At 39.0% G+C, this 26,296-nt stretch overlaps 1 protein-coding gene across 1 annotated transcript in view; it reads left to right on the top strand.

The window, feature by feature from the left end:
• Nucleotides 1-5,377: 5,377 nt before the first annotated feature.
• Nucleotides 5,378-26,296, top strand: part of VEGFC (vascular endothelial growth factor C) — an 86,228-nt gene continuing 65,309 nt past the window's right edge. The window contains exon 1 of the mRNA XM_040966116.1: nt 5,378-6,141. Coding sequence (XP_040822050.1) covers nt 5,998-6,141 — 144 coding nt within the window. The 5' untranslated portion in view covers nt 5,378-5,997. The remainder of the gene's footprint in view (nt 6,142-26,296) is intronic.

Raw genomic sequence — 26,296 nt, 5'->3', positions numbered from 1 at the left:
AGGGAGAAGTTATATAACAATGGCAAGGCTTTTGGTTGATACCATACTGCCTGTATTGAATGAAAATCTACAATGTCTTCTTTTAGTATTTAGAGGTTCTCCATGGGACTTCAAGGGTAAATGGGAATTTGAAAGCTTGATGTTCATTTGTAACACCTTCATTGACTTCCCACTTCCTTTCCCATCCTTTTTTTTTTCTTTGCAGTGAGAGGTCCTCTTTGATATTCCACTTTTGTTTGCATACTAAATCTCATATTTTTCACTTAAGGCTATTTATAGAAAGTAATATGAGAGCTAAGAGTCACACTGTCCTAGGAAAAACAACTCCTAGACATTGCTAGTGCAGTCTTCTCTTGTATTGTTTGTATATTTGTTTTGGTGTGTTACGTCAGAACATTTTGCTTAGTATTTATAGAATTTCTCAATTTGGTTTTACTGGGAAATTTAAGATCTCTTAAGTCATACTTAAGGTATTCATATTGCCCTTTTTCTCTTTTTAAAAGATTTATTTTTTTTATTTATTTGAAAGTTACAGAGAGAGGAAAGACAATGAGGCTTTCCATTCACTAATTCATTTCTTAAATTGCTGCAATGTCCAGGGCTCTCCCATGCCAAAGCCAGGAACCAAGAGTTTCTTTCCAGTCTCTCACACAAGTTCAAGAGCCCAAACACTTGGGCCATTTCCTGCTGCTCTCCCAGGTACATTAGCGAGAAGCTAGATCAGAAATGGAGCAGCTGGATCTTGAGCCTGCATCTATATGGGATACAGGTATTACAGGCAGTGACTTAACATTCCACAATGATACCCCCAAATTGCCTTTTCTATCCCTTTTTATTACATTTAAGTTTCCTTGTCACATAAAAAATTGATAGAGATTTAGGAACCCTATTTTACATGTTCTCAGAACTAGTGCAAATTGATTTGAAAATGTAGGCCTACACTGCATGCAGTTTGGAGAATCTTTGAAAATAATTTTCATCACAGATCCTAACCAGGACGAAAAACCCACCATAAGGCGACTATTTTGACCTGATTAATTTAAACAATCACTTCAATATCCAGGGCTTCTGGTGACATAGAAGGAAAGAGAAGCTAGTTAGAATGATTCAGTACAATGGAGAGCCACAGGATGAAAGAAGAGGAATTCTGACATTAGGTTGTTAGGTTCAAGCTGTGATTTGGGCAGATCTAAAAGACAGATAATCTTTCACATTTTTTTTTTTTACCCACCTCAGAAGAATTCTGAATATGTTCCGGAGTAATCATGGGATAGATTGTTGTAAGCTTTCTTATCCCAATCTGAAAATAAAGATTACTGAATATGTGGAATTTCATTTTCTTTCCTTTGTGAGACACTCTCAAATATCTTTATTCTTGTGAAATGTTTCCCATCTTGACTTCTGAAATTGTAAATTGCCCTTGAAAATTGTCATCTAACAGATAATGGAGTATTCGTTTTAGTATAAGTGCATGAAAGGCAAGAATCTGGCTTGAAATATATGATCTTAGGTAAACTTAAAACAAACACATGTAAGCCCGGCAATGATCAAACAAGTTCTGCCTCTCAAGTCCTGGGTTCCCCAGCAATGCTGATACACATGCAGTTCCTGGAAGATGAAAACATTGGACAAGACATCTCATTCAAATTCCATGTTTAATAGGCAAAAGAAGCCGAAACTGAAGAAAGTTTTATACACTTTTGATAAGGCAAAGCTTGTTCTGTGGCTGACAGTCTGAACAGACACCTTCTGAATATCGCAACTCCAGGATTGGACCAATGAATTGACTTCATAGGACCTATGTCTTACCAATCCCATGAAAAGAGTAATGAAGAAAGCAATGACAAAAGTCATGTTGTCAATAGAAGAGGTTTCTGTCAAGGAGGTTCTCAGTATGGCCAGTTAACCTATGACTGCTGAGAGGGGATCTTAGATGATAAAACATAGGTAGCATTTGATACCTTGGTAAAAACAAATCGAGACTGAATTCTGATGAGAGATGTACCCCATCATTGCAATCAAAGAGAGCCCAAACAACAGAACTCAAGATTCCTCTGTGGTTTGCATCGTTTCTTACACCAGGGTTTTGGGCTTGAGCTTCATGGGAAGTATTAATTAGATCATGGCAAGTGAAAGGGTCTCTAAAATTCTGAATTTGCAAAAATATCAGCGGAAAACCTTTTAAAATTGATTTTAATTGAGCTTATTAAAAGAGGACATCCCAACCGACAGTAGTGTCTGAAACAATTATAAATAGAATAATTTGGGCCCAGCACAGTAGCCTAGAGGCTAAAGTCCTCACCTTGCATGTACCAATCCCATATGGGTGCTGGTTCATGTTCCGACTGCCTTCAGGCTCCCTGCTTGTGGCCTAGGAAAGTAGTCTAGGATGGCCCAAAGCTTGGGACCCTGCACCCACGTGGGAGATGGAGAAGAAATTCCTGGCTCCTGGCTTCAGATTGGCTCAGCTCTGACCATTGTGGCACCTGGGGAGTGAATCATCGGACAGAAGATCTTTCTGTCTCTTCTTCTCTCTGTATATCCAACTTCCCAATAAAAATAAGTAAATCTTAAAAGAGCAAACAAAACAAAAAAGTAGAATAATTCAACAACGTGGGGATATAAACTCAAGTAATTTAAGGTATAGCTTTCAAAGGGTAGAATTACAAATGAATGGACAAAGTTCATGATATAAGTTTATGCTTGGTAGATCCAAGTAAATGAGACTTTCGATCAGTAAAATGTTATTGATAAGTTGGCTGTTTGCCAGAGTGGAAATATCATGATCTTCCGTGTACTGATTTGCCAACATTTCCTGAAGCAGTCAATTTAAGAACTGGTTTTCAACCTGTTCTGTCCTGACTGAAGCTTCCCAGCAGAAACAGCTAAGCTGTGTTGACTTGAGTAACCTACAGTTTCATCTAAACTGTGCTCCCAGATTATCTCAATTCTCAGTGTTCATAAATAATTAGAAGTTTAAAAAAATTAACCATACTAGAAAATAAATTGTATCAAAATGATATAGCAGTAAATTATGTTTAAAACTAAAAGAACTACCATCAGAAACTAAAAACAGTAGCTCTGGAATGTGTTCTCGGAACCAGACATTAAGAAGTACTGTTGGAAGATAAGTCTTGCATGGAACTGGTGATGAACTAACAAACTTACAAGGAAGGTCTTTGTAAGACCTGTAAAATCAGCTGGTGCCACAGGTATTCTCCAAGCGGTAAGGAAGGAATCAAAAGTCCTGAACGACTCTCTTTCCACTTTCAGGATATCTTTTAACAACTAATTTAGAGTCTGTGCTTTTGTTTTTGTCATTCAACTTTATCTTCTGTCATCATTTTCTTGACTCAAAATAGTAATAACTGAAAAATAATCTTTTTGACAGGAAAAAGTTTGAAAAGTGATGAACATAAATAATCCTGAAATAAATACAATGCATCTTAAGTTTATTGATTTTGTAGTCATCGCACACTGCTGGCTTCCCAAGGTGATGACAATGCTTGGGCTTTTCAATTTCAGTTTCCTGTTAGGATCCTAATGTGCCAAACTTATCCTGGATGATTCCAACTAGAATCTCTAATGAGGCATTAAATATTCTGTGCTTATGAAATTGCCTTTTGTGATTCCAGGTGCCAAGTTGAGGGCCATTGCTACAGGACGATTAAAAGATAACTCTATGGTTTAAATCACCACCAATTTGCCCTAAGCACTTCTGTTTTCACAACTTTATCAATGTTTGGAGGTAAATATAGCAAATTGATCAAACATACACATAGGAGGAATGCAGAAGTAATCTACTGCCTGTGTCAGGATCCTAATAAGCTGTGGCTGTTGAACAAACTGGATAGAATTTGAACAGGATAGAATTTCATAAATCAAAGCTCAAATCTTGTTTGGGTACAGCTACACAAGACATAGGGCAAGGTGGACGTGACTAAAGAGCAGTACACATTAATTCTTGGGGAATTTAGTTGACTCCAAGTGTAGTGTGAATCAACACGGTGACGTGGCTGCCAGAAACTAAACTTGATCTGAAACTGCATCAACAAAAGCGGATTGTCTGGACAAGGAAGCCCCTCTTCTGTGTGCTGACTGGAACACTTTAAGTGCTGAGCTATGCTCTGAACAGCACTCTGTATGAAAAAGGAAAGCATGCAGTATGATCAATGAGGAAAGTTGGGGCTGTCAAATGGGGGAAAGGGGAATATTTAGATGGGACGACAGCTTCTAAAAGGAGAACATGACAGATATTTTCAAATATCTGACAAAGTGAACGTGAGGAAGTTAGATTACATTTATTGTGCAAAAACTGCGGAAGTCAAAATCATTGGGCAGATGAAAGGAAAAACACTTTGCAGCAATGCGGACTATTTCAAGAAGAAATGGAGAGAACCCACACAGTGTTAGTTCCCTGTCTCTGGAGAGTTTCAGCTCTCCGCGATAGTCATTTCCCCACCTAAGATTGTCTGAAACTTTAAGATTAGCATATTTCAAGGTAATGGGAGTAGATCAGAGACAGCTGAAGTTCTGTAGAACATCTATAGACATTCTTGGGGCTCTTATCTGCTCATTCTTCTCCAAGGAGGGAGACAGTCAAGGCTAGCAGCACCAAAGGCAACCCCCGGATGTTTTGCCAACCAGGAAAATGTAGTCTCTTTGCCAACTGTCATGTCCTTCCTGTCATGTGTTCCACACGTGTCTCTCAACCCTTTTCTCTTATTAATTAACCCAGCTTTTTGCAGAAACTGACCCTATGCCACTTTTCTTCCATCCCTCTCCTTGAATTCTGATGCCCCCCCGCCCCCACCCCAAGCTTACTACTCAAAGGGATAGTATCTGTCCCAATAGCCTACAACACACGCAGATTAACTCCTGTATTTCCTGCTGCCCCAGGCAACTTTGGTCACCCAAAGGGAGAGAAAGACGGGATTTCTCTTCGCTCCAAGGACCCTTCAAGGTCTCCCTCCATAACTTTCTGTTGGAACTCCCAGAACTCCTCGGGCTGTGAGAGGAGCCTGGAGGAGGCCCAGAGCTGCAACGGACAAAAGGTCTACTTTCTCCTCCCCTCCGTCTGTTCCCACTGTCCCCACCGCTCCAACTCGTCGAGGTCGTCTCTCAGAGAGCCGCTCACTACACACCGCCAGCCCCGGGATCAACTCACACCTCCAGCTGCTGGGCTCTCGGGAGGGGAGGAGTAGAAGGCAGAGGGAAGGGGTTACGGGGAGGTGGGGCCGCTGGGGAGGAGGCGAGAGCCGGAGAGCTGGAAGGAGACAGCTTTTGAGGGAAAGTGAGAGGGGAGGGCGCGGGCTCGGCACGCTCCCTCCCTCGGCCGCTTTCTCTCACATAAGCGCAGGCAGAGGGCGCATCAGTCATGCCCTGCCCCTGCGCCCGCCGCCGCCTGCGCTCAGCCCCGCGCGCACTGGAGGCTCCTGCGCCGCGGCGCTGCCGGCCCTCGCCGCCGCCACCGCCGGGCGCCCCGCCGCCCTGCTCCCGCCCCCGGCAGCGCCGCCGCCTCTGCCCGACTCCTCTCACTTCGGGGGAAGGGGAGGAGGAGGAGGAGGAGGAGGGGGACGAGGGCCCTGGTGGGTTCAGAGGGGGTGAGCATCGCGGCGTGTTTTCGCTCCCCCCCTCCCTTTCTAACAAGCAAAAACAAACACGCGGAGCGCGGAGCCGGCCGCCCTCGCCCTCGCCCCGGCTTCACCTCGCGGCGGGCTCCGAATGAAGGGAGCTCGGATGTCCGGTTTCCTGTGAGGCTTTTACCTGACACCCGTCGTCCTTCCCCAGCACTGCTGGGGAGAGCGGCTGGCCAAGTTGGGATCGCGCAGCCCCGGATTCGTTCCCCGCCAACTCCGGCTCGCCCAGGGTGGGGGGGTTACTGGTAGGAGATCCAGAGAAAAGGACCAGGAGGGGACCTCAGCTTCGCAGGGGCGCCCACGCCCCACCCCTGCCCCCCGCCAGCGGACCGGCCTCCCCACTCCCGGTCCTTCCACCATGCACTTGCTGGGCTTCTTGTCTCTGGCGTGTTCCCTGCTCGCCGCTGCGCTGCTGCCGGGTCCGCGCCAGGCGCCCGCCGCCGCCGCCTTCGAGTCGGGACTGGGCTTCTCGGACGCGGAGCCGGACGCCGACGAGGCCAAGGTAGGTGCGCGAATCCCGTGGATTTCGGGGCCGGGACCGGGCTGCGGACAGACGTGGGCATTACGGCGTTGAGGTCCTGAGGAGAAAAACTTGTGCGTACTTGTTTAACCTTGAGTGCGTTGGAGCCAGTTACTGAACTCGGCGCACGCCGCCTTAGAGCAAACTTTACTTTTTCCAAGGGAAAGTTGATGCTGCATAGGCAGGCAAGTCACAGGCTTTGAAGGGCGCTGAGGGGGTGCCTTGTGACAGAGAGCCTGAAGTCGGCTTGTGAGTGGTCTCCGCTGGTGCCGAGGGGGATCTTGAACCCTACTCGGTTAGCGGGGCTCCGGGACAACGTGAGTTCATTTCTGGTCATCAAACGCACTTTTCTTTCCTTAGCTGCTTTACTGGGACTTCTCACAGCTCTTGGGATGAGGATGATTACCCATCCGAGGAGGCTTGTTTTCCACGAGTGTGTCTAGGACGCGGTGCTCCAGGCGCTGGAAGCGATTTTAGAAAAGAGTAGATGGAAATTTAGTAACTTTGCTTGAGGGCTTCAGACTGACGAGTCCACTTGAAGTTGGTCAAGCTGCAGATGTAAGAGGAGATTGGAATGATTAAACTCATAATGAAACAAGGTTTTTTTTTCCCTCTTTTTTTCAACCTTCAGGACACTACATCTCCAAAACTGGTTATAGCATGCTAAAAAGCGAGGTTCTTAGGACTGTGTTTGTTTAAATAAGGAGCATTTAGTCCTTTCCCTTAAGATGTAGCGAGGACACTTTTGGGATATCAAAAAGGAGCTGCATTTGTACCTGCTTCTAACTGACTTGAAGAATCTTAACCCAAAAAGTTTGTACCTGGAAGGCAGCTGTGCTCACAACTATACCACCACCACCACCAAAAGTTCGTACCTGACGGACGTATGATGTAAGGATTGGTTAATGACGTTTTTGAGCTCTTGGGGAAGGTTTAGATTGGCCATAGTATGAATTGTCTGAGTTCAAACACTTGTAATACCCCTGGCTAGAATCTAGACTGTGGTGGTTGATTTCCACTCACGGCAACTGAAGAAATGCCAGTAGTGTATTACTGTCCACTTTCAGTGGACTTCATTAACATGTACTAACTGAACCTTGTGGAGATTAAATTGTTTTAGCAGATATATTTTGGAATACACTTTAAGATTGAGATGGCATTTTTTTTAATCATTAAGTTGCCTCTGTCATTTAAATTTGGGGGAAATGAAAACATTGGGAATGTAATTCAAAATAAGTCAAGAGAAACCTTTTGAGTGAGAAATGGACATACCTGTTAAGTTTCAAAACAGAGTGCATTTGCCCAACTGCAAATACTGACGTTGCTGTAACTGAAGTGATGCTAATATCTTTCTGTCCTTCAAGAGTGCAGAATGCAGTGTCAGATTCAGTAACACTTCCTGTAATTTGAGATCTTGATTTTTTGATACCTATTCACTTTCTCTTTTTGCAAAGTCAAGCTAACAGAAGTGTGAGTTAGTAAGGCAACATTGTTCTGTTGCCTATAGTTACTGCTTTGGTTTACAGTAAGGAAGTGTGAAGTAAGAAGTAAAATGAGAAGCACTTCCTGATCATCCAATAACGTGTCTGAGAGTCACTCATTGCTGGATCAATCCTGAAGGAATGTGCCCCAGTGAGTGTGCCTGTGCTTAAGTTCATGTCATGTATTGAAGTGGAACTGGAGGATAAGAAATCAGTTTGTTTTTAATTATCACAATTATTAAAATTGTCTTGACTCATATCAGACTTTCTCATGGGATATGAACATTTCAATGCTATTTTGTTTGCGAAGTTTGCTATCCTGTTTTACCTGTAACTTGGAATTTGCAGTGTTTATGGATTGATACTCTGTGTGTGTTATGGGTTGTTTTTCCCCCTGAAGGAACATGGTTTTAAGTCGGAGAGTGCCAGAAACCACAGGTATTGCATGATGGCTGTTGGGAAGTGCTCCCCAGTGGGTGAATGGAGTCTTAACAGGGCATGTGTCATTATGCTTTCAGTGAAGCCACTGCGTCCTTGCTGTGTTGACATGCAGCTTACCAGACTGATCCAGTTACTCTGTGTCTCTCCCTGGTGGCCTGTATCAGTATCTCCTGAGAAGAAGTAGGAAGGAACGGTTTACTAATTTCCTGTAGATTATGTAAAACCCCGAAGGTTATCTCAAAATACAAATGGAAGTCACTAAATATACATAATATCTATGATATGTAAATTGTTGGTAATTTTTAAGTTGATAATTGGGGTCTTTTTTTTAATATTCCAAACATTCTAAAGCATTTAAAAACTATGAACTAAAATTAAACAGCTCATTCACCTTGTCCTTGAGGACGTATTAAGCCATCTCCAGAGATGAAATCATGCTTAGAGTCAAGATTTTCCTGTTCATTGACTTATATTTTCACTTAGTAGGCTCATTTTTCTCTTGTGTCTATTAACTGAATAGACTAGATGAAATACTAGTGAATTACTTATTCTGTTTCACATTAGTGAGTTTAAATATGCCTATATTAACAGTTTAAGTACAAAATAAGTATATTCACTCAATACTGATTGCTTTAACATAAATAACTTCCCCAAAGTAGCATAGTAAATGTACATAGAGTTTGTGGTGGATATCAAAAATAACATCCTAGTAATGGCAACTAGTTTGAAATATGTCAGATTTTCTTTCTATATTCTTTATAACTATGCATATCTTCAGACTTGTCTTACTCTTTTTTTATGGGTTCAACCTAATCAGTGACAGTATTTCTCAGAATACTGTCTGTGTGCCAAGTGCATCAGAATTCTCTGGAAGTTCTTATTTTTTCCCCTTACCTGAAAGCCAGATCTCTGGGCTTGGATGAAGTAATATGCTTGCTTTTTAAACTATCATCTTACATGCACTGAAAGTTTTAAACTTACTAGCCATCATGTAGAATAATGACAGATTTTGTTCCCTGTATCGCCCTCATGTTACTGGAAAGTAGGTAGGCATGGGACATCTTAAAAGATGAAATCCATTTTTCCTCTCTTCAAGGAATTTACAAGTCAAGTTAAAAAAAAAAAAATAAAGACTTACGAGCAAAACTGCTGAGAAATGTCACATTTTTGTTGTCAATGAATTGGGGCCAATGCACTAATATTCTGAAGCTTAGGAGAACGACTCATCAGTATGGCCTTAATTGATTTGAGGAACTTGACATAGGAACAGAGCTTGAGTTGTGTCTTGGCGGCTAATTCCAGCAGATGAATCCGTCAAGCACAAGAATCCACTTAGTATCTTGGGTAGGGTAAGAAGGTGAGGAGGTATAGTACTTGGACTAAAATTAAGGAGTAATGTAGGGTAACAGTGAATACTCATAGAGTGATAGTTATGATCATATTAATGTGGTCTGAGCCAGTCAAGGGATTTTAAACTTTCATGATGTGGGTCATGGAGGATTATTCCTACGTCAACCAGCACAATGGCATAGACAGTAAGGAGACTCATGGAATGAGCTTGATTAGTCAGGGAATTTTATAAGAGGGGGATGGCTTAGTGATCAAGCCACAGAAGCAGTCTGAGTGAACAGAGCAAGCAGAGCTGTGGCCTTGGGAACAGAAGAGGGTGCTGTTACAGAGGAAGAGCCCCAGATCTGACCGCTGGTCAATGGGAAAGTTAAATGACTGGGGGATTAATCCTGGCATCAATGTTTTAATGATAGGAAAATGTTGATCCCTCTTGTAGGACTGGGCTGTTTCAGAGAAGAAAATGGCATTTATGTATAGATAGTGGATTTCAGCATTACAGTGTGGATCACTTAAGATTTAACTGGACTTTGGAAATCTTTGTGGAAGAAAAATAAGCTTTTAAAATCCCATTGCATTAAAGGGAATTAATTGCTTCAGGTTAATGGAAATTAAGCTGTGTAATACCTACCAAGTATTGAACATTTCAGATGTTATTACACTCCCCATGGGGACATTAAAAGCCTGTATATCCTACTATCCTGTATTAAAAATGAAGTGAATTTTATTCAGATACAATAGGTCATGAATGTGGCTGTAAATTTCAGTCATTTATTTGAAGGCTTCTTGGTGCTTCAGTTGTATCCATACTTCCTAGCAGGAACTCCCTACCCCCCAATAAATCTTTAGAAAGGATTTTAAGATTAGGGAAATGTTTGATGTTTAGAAGTACAAACCTTTGAACTCACTTCCTCTCTTCACCGTACCCTGCCTCAATTTATGTAGAGCCTCAGTGTTTGACTTCCTCAGAATCTTTTTCTTAGGAAGCAAAACAATGTGAAATTGAAGGGCTGGACCCTTGCCCCCTTTGCCCAATTATCTGATTCTTTAATGGCAAGTCATCAGTTGTTACGTTGGCTTTTCTTTAGGTTGTTTGAAAGTCTGTTAAAACAAATATCTGATTTTATTGAGCAATGCTGGTGACATATGGCTTTGATAATAATCATATCAGTTCATCTTTTATTTGGATTTTCACCTCGCTATACTCATTCTTCTGACCTAGGAATACCTGATTGGTCATTATTTATTCATGAGATAGTCATCATCAAAACTCTTTAAGGAAGTAATGAACTCTGATCAGTAACATAACTTTTATTTCAAGGTATTTGAGAGAGATAGAAGAATAGTGTTAGACAGCTCCTCTTTCCTGATTGGTGTCCCCAGGTGCCTAAAATAGGCTGTGCTGGATGGAACCCTGAACCAGGATTTTAGAGCTAATACAGGTTAGCTTATTGCCTCCCAGGTTCTGCGTTAGAAAGAGACTGGAAACTGGGGAAATCAGAGCTTGAACTCAGAGAGGCTGATATAGATCATCAGTGTCTTAACTGGTGTCTTATTTTCAGGCCTCATGCCAGGCCCCTCATTGATGTATCATTAAAGTCAGTTTCCATTTGTGTCCTTTAAAGTGAATTTAAGAGGGTGAAGGGAGATTGACTGAGGAGATATCTATTTGAACTTTCCTGGCTACTGAGAGGGAAGTCTTTGCTTCCTTACCTCCACCAATCTGATCTGAGATGCTGTTACTTGGCTTTTACTGTATTAAGGAGGAAGGTGTGCAGGAGCTGATGTGAAAGGAATGGTTGCCTATGCTTCCAGTACTGCTTTTGCCTTTTGTAGCTCCAGGGGTCTTCCAGATTCAAATCATCACACCTTTGCATATTGAGAGCAAGGGAGTAAATTAATCATTATGTCCTAAGCATCTACTTGCATCTTGCTCTTTCCTAAGTTTTGTTTGACATTTTGCTTTTTCACCACACCTTCATAAGATGTTGTTAGGTTTCATTATGATAATGAATCTAAGGCTTACAGATTTAACCCCATCATAAGAAGAGGGTTTCATTTTTTCCCCTTCATTTTTTCTATTTGAGGAAGACTTCACATCCTTAGAAAGTAAAAGTGAGTTTGGATCTTTTAAATTTATGACAGACAGAGATCCACACTTGTTTTGGCCCTCTTTCTGAACATTTCAGCAGAAGGCAAGAAGCAGAGCGTGTACTGCTCTGCAGTTAGGGCCAGCTTGTCGCACTGATTTCAGTTCTAATTCCTCAGAATAGGACATTCTGAATAAATGTGGATTTTCTTTGAGGCTGTCCTACATGATGTACATTTGATTGAAGATGGATTACACATGTCTTCATCTATAATAATATTGTAGGAATCGTTGCTTAAACAGGAACCAGACAAGAATTCCTCACATTATTAGGCAGTCTTTCTAAGTTGTAATAATCTTTCCGCTACAGTGGAAGATTGAGATCTTACCTTTGTCAAATAGCTCTTCGCAAGTCAGTGGATTTGGAAAAGACAAACTTGAGCAGACAAAGACATTATATACTTCCTTAACTTCTGAGCAGATATTTTTCACCTTCTACCAGTAATTATATTTAGTAGGTAGAGTGTATAAGCACCATTTACAAGCACATATTTGCTAAGTTAAACCTGTAGAAATTATAGATTAGAAATCATCAGTTTTTTAAACTGGACAAAAACAAATGTAGCAAAGATCTTTAAACTAGAAGAGTTGCTCGTAATGGTTTTGATGTATATGTTGTGTGTTTGAAAGCCAGTATTACAGAGAAAGGGGGAAAACAAAGGAGAAAGAGAGAGAGAGAGCGCGAGCGAGAGAGAGAGAGTATGATTATCCATCTGTATCAATCAGCTTTTCACTCCCTAATGGACTGAGCCAGGATGAAGCCAGGAGCCAAGAGCTTCATCCATCCTCCTGGCATGGGCCATCCTCCTCTGCTTTTGGCAGATCATAAGCAGGAAGCTGAATAGGAACTTTGCTGCCAGGATAGGAAGTCACACCCATATGGCGTTTAGCAGCCACAGTGCCAGCCCCTTAATCATTTTTTCTGATGGATTCTGGCTATTCTCTTTTACTGATACAGGCCTTCTGGCATTCAGTGTTAAAAGAGACCAATGATCCTTTTTCTTAAGTTCTGAAATTCGAAAACTCACTTGCATAAATTATTTGGTGCTATAACTTATTTGAACCAACACACATGGTATCTGTAGCCATTATATATCCTCTAAGTTGGAATCTTCATTGATTTCTTCATTGAAGAAATTATAACCTCTTTATTTATGAGATGTTACCAAAGTCCTTGCTTAAGATGTCATGTGTGATATAGATGTTGGGTAATAGATATTGAAGTGTGTTCATACTCAGCTTCATGAAGCATTCCAGAGACAGAGACTCCTGCACTCAAGAGTCCAAGTAAATGATTGCATTGTGCTATTCTCAAAATGTCTTCCTAGGTGGCTTTACTACCTCCGGCGCAGGAAAGGAAAGAAAGGTGAGCAACTCCACAAGAGTCTTGTGGATATTGCTCAATGCACTTCACTTGCTAATATCTGGTTCATATATTTGTTAATCCAAATTCCTATATCTGAATTTGCTTCATTGAGACATTTTAATCAATTCTCACTAGTGGTTATTTCCATTCTTTTTTTTCTAAAGATTTATTTATTTTTATTGGAAAAGCAGATTTACAGAGAGAAAGACAAAGATCTTCCATCTACTGGTTCACTCTCTAAATAGCCACAACTGCTGGAACCAGGAACTCCTTGTGGGTCTCCCACATTGGTACAAGGTCCCAATGCTTTGAGCCATCTTCTGCTGCTTTCCCAGGCCACCAGTAGGGAACTGGATGAGAAGTAGAGCAACAGGGACACAAATTAGCACCCATATGAATATCCCAGTGCTTGGAGGTGAAGAATTAGCAAATGAGCCATTGCACCAGGCCCAGCAGTTTCCATTCTAAGCAGAAAATGGCAGTGTAGTATATGATCCAAACAGTATAGAGTAACAGATTCTTGTCTCTAACAAGTTTAGACTCATTTTTGAGAAACAAACAAAAAGTATTAGTTAAAAAGAAAAGAGTTGAAATGTAAATTCAGATAGTATAGAAGCTTTTGTGGCAAATCCTCTTGCTGTGTCAGCAGCTATTGGATAGGCTTCTGAGAGTGGTGTGGTAGGCCTGGGAAAGATGGAATTTACGGATGAGGGCAAACGTGAGCAATTAGTAGATGTTAATAATACAGGGGGAAATGGTGAGAGGGAGTGGATGAGGAGTGAACGTGGAAACCTCTGTGCCTGTGAAACCGTATCATGAAAAATTAAAATTAAATTAAAAGTGAGGAGAAGAGAGGAATATTGAAGACTTGCATTGAAATACAGAGGTATTAATGTTCAGGAGTGCTTGGGGCCCGGGGAGCAGTATCCTGTGACTGGAAGGTCGACAGCTTTGAGGGAAACACAGGCTAACATGGTGTCAAACTTTGATATCAAAGAGCAGTTTGTACATGTGAGCAGAAGTGGATGAAGTGACTGCAGATCCCTAAATCTCCAGCTTAGAAGTAGTATTTTCGGTCACCATGACCCTGACTTGTGTAAGGGAGCCGACTAGAGGCTGGGCAGAATGGTTGTTTTGAAGGGCCTGGCAGCGATGGTGCCTCTCATGCTGCTGCCTGTCTGCTGTGGTTTTTTGAGCTCTGTGTGCTCTTGCCTGACGATGGCTTTACACAAGCACCCATCACTGTGCTGTCCGGATACATTTAGAAGATATATTAACAACAGACATCTTTGTTATTAAGGTTTTCATTCCTTACTGAAAAGGCAGTGTAAACAGAGGTCATGCTTAGATACACACACACCTACACACACACAAACACCCCTCTTCCTATGTAGTGATTTAGAAGTGCCAGTGTGATTTAGAAGATTTCAAAAAGTTTCTTTTGGTGCAGAGATTTTTTGAGATTTGTAGATATTCATAGTAGGGAGTTTCCATGAGCTTTTCAAAGACTTTTTGAATGTTATTATATTTGTTTGGTCAACTATTTTTAGATACTTGAAGTAGGACATAAAAAAATCAGGAATGTATGCGATTGATATTCTGTAGTTTCTGCACTAATTTGTTAGTCAGCTGGCTAATAAAATAAAGGAGAGAGAGCAATGCTGTGGTGCAGGGTGTTAAACTATGGCCTGGGTTGTCAGCATCCATATGAGCATCAGTTTTTAGTCCCAGTGCTTCACTTCTGTTTCAGCTCCCTGCCAAGGTGCTTGGGAAAGCAGCAGAAGATTGACCATTTGGTAAATGGGTCCCAACCTCCCACATGGGAGATTGTAATAAGGTTCTGGACCTGTGGCTTTGGCTTGGCCCAGCACAATAATTGTGGCCATTTCTGGAGTGAATCAGTGGATGGAAGACTCTCTGTCTCTCTCTCACCATCTATCTCTATCTCTCATCTTCACTCCCTTCTCCATAACTCTTTCAAGTTAATACTGGATTAATACAGGAAAGTTTAAAGGCAGGAATTTCAATGAATTCAGCTTCACGCTGTTCTCATTTTGATAGGTGGGAAGGATATGAATATTGTAGGGTTGATCAGAAAGTTGTTGTTGGCAACCTCTAGAGTTACTGTGGTGTTAGACATTTATTTCTACTTCATTTTAACTTAAAATCATCATCCCTTGGAATTGTGCTGGTGCATCGTAGGCATTCTGTAAACATTTATTAAATCCACAAGCTTTGTAACCAGAAAGAAAACAGAACCTTTAAATATTTTCTAGGCATACGCTGTAACCGAGTCTCCAGCAACTTGCAACTAATTCATTACATGTTTTTATGGTAAGCTGATCAACATTGTTCCCGAGTTTATAAACTATGATAAGAGGATGCAATGTGGATGTTTTATTTTCAGATAGTTGGGAAAAATGCAAGGCATTTAATCATTCTGCATATGAAGACTATGTACACATCATAGTTCTGCTTATAATACATTTCCAGCTCTCCTTGGTGCCTTGGTTTATGCCTGCCTTGGAGGCTGGCACCTCTAGTCCATAGATCACCCACTGCAGAATCAGATACAATGCTCTTCCCCTAAAGTGCTTTATCCACTGATTATTAGGTGTAAAAGTCTTTGGCACATGCAAGGCTTTTTCCAAAACCTTGTAATTTCCTATTTTCCTTTGTACTCATTCGTAACATCAATAGTTTAACCACTTTCAAGTTTAAATTCTATAAATGAAACATGCTAAAATTGCTAATTTAATGTGTAAACATCTGTTTTTTTATTCTAACAAAAGAAATGTATAAACAAATATTGAAATTTTTCAGGGAATACATCTGATCATATTTACATATAAAATATACTTTAACTAAAGAAAATGTAGAGAAATTATTATGGTAGCACATTATAAACAAGCATTAAACTTGTCTCAATTTCTTCAGAAAAGTATAATCGCAATGGTTTACCCACTTCCTGAATGGCAACCGGCAAAGTATGTGTCATCTGAGTGGTCACTGAGATGAATCATGGAGTAGACGTTTTCCTTTCCAGGGGTAGGTCTGGTCTTGTGGGTACTCTAATTGATTCAAAATACTGTAGCTGGTTTTGTTGAAGGTTCAGTTTGCCACTCAGTAACTTTCATGAGTTGCATGGTCACTGTGTGTTCAACATTTGGCCATGAAGAGGGTATTGGAGACATGTGAGCAGACAGGAAAAGGGAATTAAAAATAAGTGTTGCATGCATTTTCCAGCTCTTGAAGAGCTGACAGCATATTTCTCTTTAATCCTGTAACATCTTGAAAATATTCACTTCCTTAGAATTCCAGTACAGATGTTGGAGTATTTTAGGAACTTTGACCAGATACCATGCAAGTGTGTCTAAACAGAGGATTTTTTACTGACTGAATCTGGGAGAAGGGACTAAACACAAAATAAACCCTTAAGTAATGTGTAAGTCATTTAAAAAATAGAGAGTATTATCAGTAGACATCTATATGTACATACTGGATGATGTTTTAAATAAAGTAATTTTTATATTTTTAGTTCAAGATTATACCTGAAAGTCATATAAAATGTAGGCCTATTTTTGGTGCTGTTGATTTTCCCAAGTGTTATGTTCATATTTGAACTATATACATTTTCACAGCAGTTTTTCTTTTTATGTTAACTTCTTTTTCTAATAAAAAGTGATAAGCTCTTTAAACATCAGAGACAGGGTAAAATTGCATTGCTTACTTAATATTCCTGTATATGTAGAATAAACACCATGGAATTAATATACTTTGGGTTTAACTTGCATAAATACTAGAAAATATTTTTTTAGTTATAAAAAATTGCAGACTTTGATGTGGTTAATGAGAAAGATTCATACATGTGACTAAATGCCTCTTTGAAATGAGAAAACTTTTTCCTGGAAACTGTGTGGGAGTATAAGAATCCGCCTTCATCTCTATTTCCCCAGCCACGTGATATTCCAAGGTTTAAGCCTTTTTTCTGAAATGGCAAGCATGATTACCTTACTCAAAACACACGCTGGGCCTGGCACAATAGTGTAGCAGCTAAATTTTCACCTTGCATGGGCCCTGGTTCATCTCCCAGATGCTCCACTTCATATCCAGTTCCCTGCTGGTGGCCTGGGAAAGCAGGAAAGGATGGCCCAAAGCCTTGAGACCTTGCCATTTGTGTGAGACTCGGAAGAAGCTCCTGCCACCTGGCTTAGGATTGGCTTGGTTCCGACCCTTGCAACTGCTTGGGGAGTGAACCACTGGACAGATCTTTGTTTCTGTTTCTCCTTCATTCTGTATACCTGACTTTCCAATGAAAATAAATCTTAAAAAAAAAAAAAAACTGTTGATAATGACCTTAGCATCTTTCATCAAAAGGATAGCTCATTTTCTCTTTATTTATATTGTGAAATTGCTATACTTTCCTTGCCTCACTTTCACCCCCAACTCAAAACTTCCCCAAGTATGGCTTGGCTGTGATTTAAATATGACCTGTAAAGGTTCACAAGCTGGAAGGTTGGTCTTCAGTGTGGCAGTGTGGGGAGTTGGTGCCTTTAAGGAGCGGGGCCTGATAGGAGGGCCCAGGTCATTTATGAGTGTGCTCTCAGAAGGGATGTTGCTGCCCAGCCTGTCTGTGGCTTCCTGGCTTCCTGTTTCTAGATCCACATTCTTGCTCTTGTGATGTAGTTAACATCTGATTGATGTTAAGCCCTCAATCAAAGGTCAAACCTGCCTGCTCTTGTGCTTTCAACTCGTAGAATTGTGAGTTATTAGGAATAAGTTTATTTCCTCATAAAATTATCCTGCTTCAAAACTTTTAATTTTTTTTTGATAGACAGTGTGTATCCCTCTCTCCCCTCTGAAAATTCGGCAAAATAAATTGCCCTGATATCTTAAAAAAAACACTTCATTTCATTTTAATTGGATTTACCATACAGCTATCATAAATCCTATAATCGAATTCTTATAATCTGTAAAAGGGGTTATTATTTCCATTAATTTACAGTTGCTTGCAAGCAGCCAATTAATATCAAATGCCAGATGTGGAGCTGTTTTAAAGTCCTGTGGTTTATTCTACCACAGTCTCATTGCCTACATGAAATATTTTTAATTCTTTTTTTTGTTTGCTTTTCTGTTGTATGTATTTAGTTACCTTATCCTTTTTAACATCCTCTCCAAGTTTATGTTTTGAAAAATAGATCGCTTATTTAGATTCAGGTTTGCTTATGGGCCATGACATTTCTAACTTCCCTAACACACAGACTAGAGCTTGTGTATGTGTCAGAGCCAAATTGTAGTTTTTGAGATGGCAGTGATTCAGTGTTTGTTCTCTATGAGTCTTTGGTGTTTCTTTTCATCTTATGTCCATCCATGGCAAATTAGAGTCTTATGAAAACTAAAAGTATTTATGAGTGATGACCATCACACTTAAAACTGAGCATTTTAAGCTAATCTAGATATACAGATTAAGTAGCTAATGATAGCATAAATCTTAATGCAAGAGTTTTTCCTTCCTTAATGGTAATAGCAGTGAACCTTGCCCTTTTGGAGACCAAAATGGTTTATAACAGAAAAATGCACTTTCTTGGGAAAGCACAGCATAGCTATTTATTATCGTAATTTGACATAACAGGGACACATAACTTGAAGAATGAAAGGTAAGATCATTTAAAATGAACGTTGTTTTCTAGTGCTGTGTTTAATTGACAGCTCACGATCTCCAGTCTTACATTAAGGACAGGGTTACTGTGACTGCTTCTGTCACACTAAAAAAACAAACCTAGAGGACCCTCAAACTTCCTCTAGGTGCCTTCTATGTTCAAATTTTGCCCCAGTGTGCATTATTATTATTATTATTATTATTAGCAGTATCCTTTCTGTTAATGTTAACTTTACTTCATGCCTGTAAAATGTTACATTGTGGTGAGAGAGAAGGTTGTGCCCAAATTTCCTTAGATAATAGCATTTCATCTCCTAGGAAGTCTGTGAGTTTTCAAGATTGACTTGGAATATTATCACTAATACAAACAAACAATTTTGATAGCATTCTTTATCAAGATGGCTGCGCTAAAATTAAAACTGATGTTAAGATAAACTATATTCTGTACTATGTGCACTGTATGTTCCAAGTATTAAGTATTGCACTTGTTTACTGAGTGAGTTAGATGTTGGTTTTAACAGATACCTCTGTTAAATGTGACTCAGTTGCCCTTAGTCTGATCTTTAACAGTTTCTAGATAAAGATGTGTTTAAAAATCATTCTTAAAAAAATATTAACATGGATTTTGATATGTGTTATTATGGGCTTTGTTTCAACCTAATGGCACACAAATACGTCAAGATGCATGATTTTGCCCATAGTACTTTGAAACATTGTTGTCATCCATGTTTAGCTCAGCCATTTCCAGAACAGTTTCTGGTTTTCTAATACTAAGTTGTGATCTTCTTAATTAAATCCATAGGGAGCTGCCTTTTTCTGCCTGAGTGTTTTGCTTTTGCACTGGGAGCTTTGCTATGTTCAGCCAGAAAAATGGGCTGTAATTTTAGGATTGTGGTCTTCCTTGAAGGTTAAAAAGGCTGTAAGTAAAAATTTCACCCCAGAGCAAATAGTCTGATTTGATCATGTATCTCCAGGTGTTCATAGATAGTAACACTTTTATAAAATGAAAATTTCAAATATATGTCATACAAATATTTGTCAATTTTTATTTTTATGGCATCTTTTATTTAGCATACTATTCACAGGTAATTATTTTAAAGAACACAAAACTACATTAAAAATTATGTGTTTATTTATTTATGCAAAAGGCAGAGTAACAGGGAGATGGAGAGACTCACAAAGAGATTTTCTATCTGCTGGTTCACTCCCACTGGAGCTGTGCCAATTCAAAGCCAGGAACCAGGAGCTTGTTATGAGTCCCTGAAAGATATATGGAGGTCCAAGCAGTTGAGCCCACCTTCTGCTGCTTTCCTAAGCATATTAGCAACAGGAACTGGGTCAGAAGTCAACCAGCCAGGATTCCAGCTTGATTCTACATGGGATGCCAGCGCTACAGGCGGTGGCTTTATCCTCCAAGCCACAGCATCCAAACTACTCCAAACTGCTTTTCATAAATTACAAAATAACTATGTACAACACTGCCAGAAATGACCCATTGTGTATACCACATTGCATTACAATACGTAAATGTCCTTGCAAGAAGAATATTAACATTTTTATTGAGACTAGATTTTCTTAGGGCAAATTTCATTTTGAATTTAAACTCTTGGAAAGTCAGGTTACAGAAATTGTGTTGTCTATTCACTTTATTATACAAATATCTCTCTGGTGTATGGATTCATAGATGATACTGTTACTTTAGGGTACCTTTGGCTATATGTGGTGTTTGTTTCATGGCTTGGAAACTTGTATACAATCTGTATCCATAAACACAAAAGTTCACATTGTATGTGCTTGGCATGTGCATTGTGCATTTAGTGTGAAGAACCAGGACTTTCTCTGCTTGATTGAACAGTTGTTCATCCTGCTAAATAATTTGGAAACTTTAGGCCTCAAACTTTTGGAGAATCTTCTATTTTATTTAAGGCATGTTAAGGAATAATTTTCCCTCTAATATCATTCTTGTTTAGCAGAGTTCTAATATTTGCTTTTTTTTTTCCCTGAAATACACTTTTTTTCTTAACCTTTGGCACTGCCTTTTGTGCTTCCAGTTACATATATACATATATGTATATATGTAAACGGATAGCGATAGAAATGTTTTGTAACTTCCAGCAGAGTTTAGTACATTAAGGTTTACCAGAAAATATGAGTCTTCAAAAATTTCATAGGCAAATAGAGTTAAAAGATAATGTGAATTTGTTGTAAACCTTCTGAAGGTCTGTCTTGTGTCTATCTTGAAAAAATTGCGTTTGTCACAGCTGGGTCCAGGGCATTGAAGTCACATCATGTCCTGTTCTACTTGCAGTCTGCTGTGTGCCAAAGTTTGGATATGCAATAAAATTTGAAGAAGACAGTCTATAAAATTCCAAAATGTGTAGTTTTACATATTTCACTGTTTTATTTATATGTATATGTGACAGTTAATTTTTTGTGGGACACAGGTATAAGCAAGAACTTAGACGTGGCACAAAATAGTTGTGTGTCCATCTACAAAAGCTATATGATACAGTTTAAAATTTGATGAAGATATACTATGTCCCCCCCCCCAGAAAAAGAAGTGCCAGCCTATGAGAAAATGGGAAAATACTGAAAAACTTATCCATAATGTAAAAACATAGAGATAAACACTTAGAAACTACAAATATTAATACTATCAGGGAACTTTTATAACTTAATACATTTAACATTTATTTGGGTATATACAAAGAGACAAAAAGAGCCAAACCAAATGAAAAAACTTGTAATAATTTCCCATTTTGCCATAATTCTTGGACTATGCCATCATACTTTCCTTAATGAAAGACAGTTGGGCTCTGGTTTAGTTCTCCATGTGTCAGCATCAGGAGATGATGATCCCTCTCTGACCTCCTGTGTCCTCCCCACCCCCACCCATTTGCTTCAGCCATCTTGTAAAGTTCATCTGTTGCAGGCTTTGGCAACACCTGTGAAGTATCACAGTGCACAGATGTACTGCTTCTTCTCGTCACAGACTTGGTCATGTGTTGTGTATTATGCCTTGGCTGTGTGGACTCCTGTTCCTTTTCTTAGTGTAATTCAAAGTGTTGATTAGAAATGTTCAGTTAGTTAAGATCAAATTGTGTTTGAGGCTATGTATCGCCTGGTTAAAACAAAACAAAAAAGCCCTTGCATCTTTCAAGTTTCTTTGCAGTTAATACTGTCATGGTATAGTTCTTGGCCAATAAATTATTATTTTATAAATTATATTTTATAAATTTTATGAATTATTTTAATAGAAAATTATATAAGTAAATGTATTACAAAATAAATCATAATAAGGTATAATTTTAAAAGTCTAATAAGTATTTATGGGAAAACTTGTGCCTTTCTGCTAAAACACTGCCTTTTTTTCTGCTCTCTTATTTTCTTCCCTAAAAATTAGAAAATGTGTGATAATTTCAAAAGTTTACATTTTGTTTAGCAAAAGAACACCTTTGGACTTATGGACCAAGACTTCTAAAATTATTATTAATGTCAGTCTTTGACTTTGAAATTACTTTCTGAATTTTACTATTATGACCTTAATCTGCTAACCTTTAGAGTTCAAATCATTTGTATCTTTGTAATCCTACATTATTTGCCTGGGGGATGGATTCTGTTAGCAAGTAATATTTATAATTCATACATGCCTTAAAAAGCCTTGTTCAATAGGCACATTTCTAGAAATAAAGTTTTGTTCTCCATAGGGTGTTAATGGTCTCAGATCATTTCTTATTGTTTGGGGAATGCTAACTAGGAAGGGATAGAAGGAGAAAAATACAGCAAAACAGAAATAGAGAGAGTAAAGGGAGAGCATAGGATGAATTTTCATAGGATTTAGAGAATGAGAAAGGTGGATGAGATGTCTTAGAACTGGCAGGATGAAGTACGAGTGAGGTATTTTCATATGCTTCGTTCAGTCTAATAATGAAACGCCTGGACAATTCAAACCTCATGATTCATTCTATGTCTTTGTAGAGATAAATTTGTCATCATAGTCAGCAAGATGGGAAATTAGGAAACATTGTTAATTTAAATTTAAAACAGTTGGAAATACAGTACATGACTTATCTTTTCATCTGTCAGGAACTGCATGCAGATGTCACATGAACCATTTTAACCATAACTATAAAGCTAAGTAAAATGTTTAGAAGTAATTAAAAATGTGATTGGCTAATTTTATAGGGTACTCATTCTTAAGAAATGCTCTGTCTAACATGATTTTAAGTATATAATAGATAATATAAATTGATTAATGATTTCAGATTAACATTTCAGAAAAAACAACATCAAAGAAGGGCTATATAATGCTTGCCTCAGTTAATTTTTGCTACCTAATTGCATATTTATAAACAAGAGAACATTTGTCTTTCATCTAGACATCTTTCTCAGTTGTAAAATTTAGGGTCTGATGCGGTAGTCTAGTGGCAAAAGTCCTCGCCTTGAACGTGCCAGGATCCCATATGGGCACCAGTTCTAATCCTGGCCGCACCACTTCCCATCCAGCTCCCTGCATGTGGCCTGGGAAAATCAGTCCAGTACGACCCAAAGCCTTGGGACCCTGCACCCACATAGGAAACCCAGAAGAGGTTCCTGGCTCCTGGCTTCAGATCAGTGCAGCACCAACCATTGCGCTCACTTGGGGAGGTGAATGATCAGACGGAAGATCTTTCTCTCTGTCTGTCCTCCTCTTTGTATATCTGACTTTGCAATAAAAATAAATCTTAAAAAAAATTTTTTGGAACTGTAATTCACAAACCAAATTTTAATGTATCTAAAATGATTAAAGCTTTTATACTTAACAAGACTTCTGCTTAGAGGGTGTTCCTTCCCCTTGGAGCTTTGGATTTATTATGGTTCTCTCAAGGTAAATGTGTGAAAAAGAAGTGCCACGTTATTTCCCATTGGCCGACTGTAGGCATGTATGTGATTCAGCAATATTTGCTCACTATCCTTGCTTTCTCAAGGAGCTTCTCAAGATGTAAGCGTTTGTGCTGAAGCTTGAGGCTGGTTGAAATGACTTCTGGGTATTCTTACCTGACAGTAGAGGTGGAAGACACGTCAAATTCAGGAAGCAACAGTAAAGTATGTATTCCAGTGTATTCTTTCAAGGCATAGTGTGAGCCACGAAGAGCATTTTTTACTTAAAAATTTACTTATTGGGTCTGTTTAATTTTTAGATTATATTTGTTTCCTTATTTCTTTGATTTCATATTTTATATTATACTTTATAAGATTTTCCACATTGTATCTGTGCAGAGGTTTTTGACTGCCACAAAAATACACATTTAGCAAACTTCACACATGGAAACTGATTGGCATAACTAACTACAGTTACTTGGTACCAAATGTCATTTGATTTTGTGACTTCTGAATTTATTAACTACATTACTTATTTTTTTAAAGATTTATTTATTTTTTATTGGAAAGGTGAATATACAGAGAGGAGAGACAGAGAGGAAGATCTTCCATTCGATGGTTCACTCCCCAACTGGCCACAATGGCTGGAGCTGAGCCAATCTGAAGCCAGGAGCCTGCTCCAAGTCTCCCACGTGGGTGCAGGGTCCCAAAGTCTTGGCCCATCCTCGACTGCTTTCCCAGGCCACATGCAGGGAGTTGGATGGGAAGCACCGCTGCTGGGATTAGAACCGACACCCATATGGGATCCTGGCACGTTCCAGGCAAGGACCTTAACTACTATGCTATCGTGCTGGGCCCTAACTACATTTCTTATTACATTGTCTCTATTTAAAAACTGACACTGAAAGTTAATTTTTGTAATTATTGCTGAGTTAAGTAACAATATCAATTTTAATTTTATTTGGTATGCAATTTATTTTCTATTGAAACCTTATGCTGACTATGCTTGGAACAAGTAAATTTTATAATAGAGAGTAGGCATTAAGTTCATTATTCAGTTTTCAGAAGAAGTTAGATTGTCTTCATGACTGGTGATTTGGATTCCTGAATATTCGCTATTTTAAAAAGATTTATTTATTTATTTGGAAGGCAGATTTGCAAAGAGAGAGACACAGACACAGATGGATCTTCCATCAGCTGGTTCACTCCCCAAATATCTTGAGCTGGGCCAATTCAAAACCAGGAGCTGGGAACCTCTTCCTGCTGGGTCTGCCACAAGGGTGCAGGCACCCACACACCTGGGCCATCCTCTGCTCCTTTCTGAGGCACATTTGCAGGCATTTGGATGAGACATGGAGCAGCTGGGGATTTTAATAAAATATAGCTAATGGATAATATCAAATGAAGTGAAAGATAACTTCTAACACACTGATGATGTTTTTCCCTTGACTACACTCCTCTGTGTGACCAGAAACAGTAAATTTCCACATTTTCCTTAATACTTTATTCCTCATCAGTAGTCACAAGTCCATCATTCTGCTATTTATGTGTATCCTGACATTGTAGGTATAGACAATTGTATAATGCCCAGCATTCTAGTGTCAAGATACATTTAACGGTTTTGATGGGAGTCCCTCTCTTTCAGAAGTAGGATGCATATTGCTGTGTGTCTCGACTTCATATACAGATCCTCTAGATAAATACATAGCCCTATGTGTGTATCTATTAATCTTGTATTTTGCAGAAAGGTTGCCTTATATCAGAGAGAACATATGCCATTTTTCCTTTTGGGATTGGCTTATTTCACTGAGCATAATGATCTGCAGATGGGATCATTTTGTTGCAAATGGTACAATTTCACTGTTTCGAATAATGGCTGAGTAGTATTCCATGGAATAGACATTTCAGTTTCTTCATCTACTCCTCTTTCAATGAGATCTGGGTTGTTTTCATGTTTTTGCTATTGTAGATTGTGCTGCTGTAAATACGGGATTACAGATCACTTTCTCATATATACATTTTGTGGGGTTTTTTTGGCTATATTCCCATAAGTGGGATAGCTGGGTCATATGGTAGTTCGATTTTCTAAAGCAGTAATGCAGTCCACTCTCATTAGGTAGCTAGATAGGCAAGTGAGCCTGTTTACTTGCCATTGTGACTTTTCTAAATATTTTCACTTCTGGGAGATGAAAGGTAAGGTTTAGCTACAATTGAATGTATGAAAATCTAATATAGTTAAATTTATTTTGCATAATTACTGTTTTTAAAATAATAACATTATTATATTTTATAAGTTGCCATTTAAGTTTTTTGAGGTGACATTTTTACTTTATAGTATAATCAGGACTTAATTTTCCTCCAAATAAATATTTCAGAAACTAAAAATTAAAAAGACCAATATTTCAACTGAACCATAGTCAAGCACTCTAAATAGTAACCAGTTGCTGAGGACTTTTTTTTTCAAACAAATATATATGTATTTCTTCCCAGCCTTGTAGGAATATGTTTCATTGATTTTTTTTTTTGTAGTATGATAAATATTTTACAGGAATACGGAGGCACAGAATTAATTCTTACGTAATTTAAGTGTATCTGTGTCAATCATCCTATTTTGTATAGTTATTAGAGAGCATAGGATAGTTGAAACAGATTTTGAATTTAGTACCTGGATTTGAATGTATTACCTCACCTTTGGAGCTGTAAGACCTTAGGCCCTGCATACTGTCCTGTCTTATAAGCTGGGGCAAAATAGAGTATAACTTTCATGTTGAAAGAGGTCATTTAAATCATTATTTCATGTTAACTACCATTTGCTCATTCGGGAACTGTCAAGT

The sequence above is a fragment of the Ochotona curzoniae genome, unplaced genomic scaffold (assembly GCF_017591425.1).
Source record: "Ochotona curzoniae isolate NIBS_2020 unplaced genomic scaffold, NIBS_Ocur_1.0 scaffold_4505, whole genome shotgun sequence".
NCBI lineage: Eukaryota > Metazoa > Chordata > Mammalia > Lagomorpha > Ochotonidae > Ochotona > Ochotona curzoniae.
This window is presented reverse-complemented; position numbering and strand designations above follow the sequence as displayed.